At 63.7% G+C, this 300-nt stretch overlaps 1 protein-coding gene across 1 annotated transcript in view; it reads left to right on the top strand.

Annotated features, from left to right (window-relative positions):
• Nucleotides 1-2: 2 nt before the first annotated feature.
• ST6GALNAC2 (ST6 (alpha-N-acetyl-neuraminyl-2,3-beta-galactosyl-1,3)-N-acetylgalactosaminide alpha-2,6-sialyltransferase 2) overlaps nucleotides 3-300 on the top strand; it is a gene marked incomplete at its 5' end in the record, with an annotated part of 9,935 nt that continues 9,637 nt past the window's right edge. Inside the window, one exon of the mRNA XM_010014321.1 lies at nucleotides 3-64. Within this exon, the coding sequence (XP_010012623.1) occupies nucleotides 3-64 (62 nt within the window). The remainder of the gene's footprint in view (nucleotides 65-300) is intronic.

The following is a 300-nucleotide window of genomic DNA, read 5'->3' as shown; positions in this document are numbered from 1 at the left end:
TGCTCCGCTACGGTCACTACTACTCTACGGTGGAGTCACCCACCAGCCAGAGGATCCTGGCCAGGTGAGGGGGGGACGGGGAGGCGGGATGTGTAAATCCAGCATGGGGAGTCGTGCACTGGGATGGGGACGGGGAATTGGGGTGCTGTTGGGGTGTTGGTGTGGGTCCTTTAGTGCAGATTATCCCGCTGTGCTCCCGGTTGTTGGCTGCTTTGGAAAACGTGCTCGCGGCAGGTTCTGCTCCCCCCGAGGTGTCCTGGGCATCTCCGAGCCCAGGGGTGTCCAGAGCGGGACCCGGGG

Source organism: Nestor notabilis, unplaced genomic scaffold (assembly GCF_000696875.1).
Source record: "Nestor notabilis isolate BGI_N333 unplaced genomic scaffold, ASM69687v1 scaffold2480, whole genome shotgun sequence".
NCBI lineage: Eukaryota > Metazoa > Chordata > Aves > Psittaciformes > Psittacidae > Nestor > Nestor notabilis.
The sequence above is the reverse complement of the archived record's forward strand: the minus strand, read 5'-3'. Positions and strand labels throughout refer to the sequence as shown.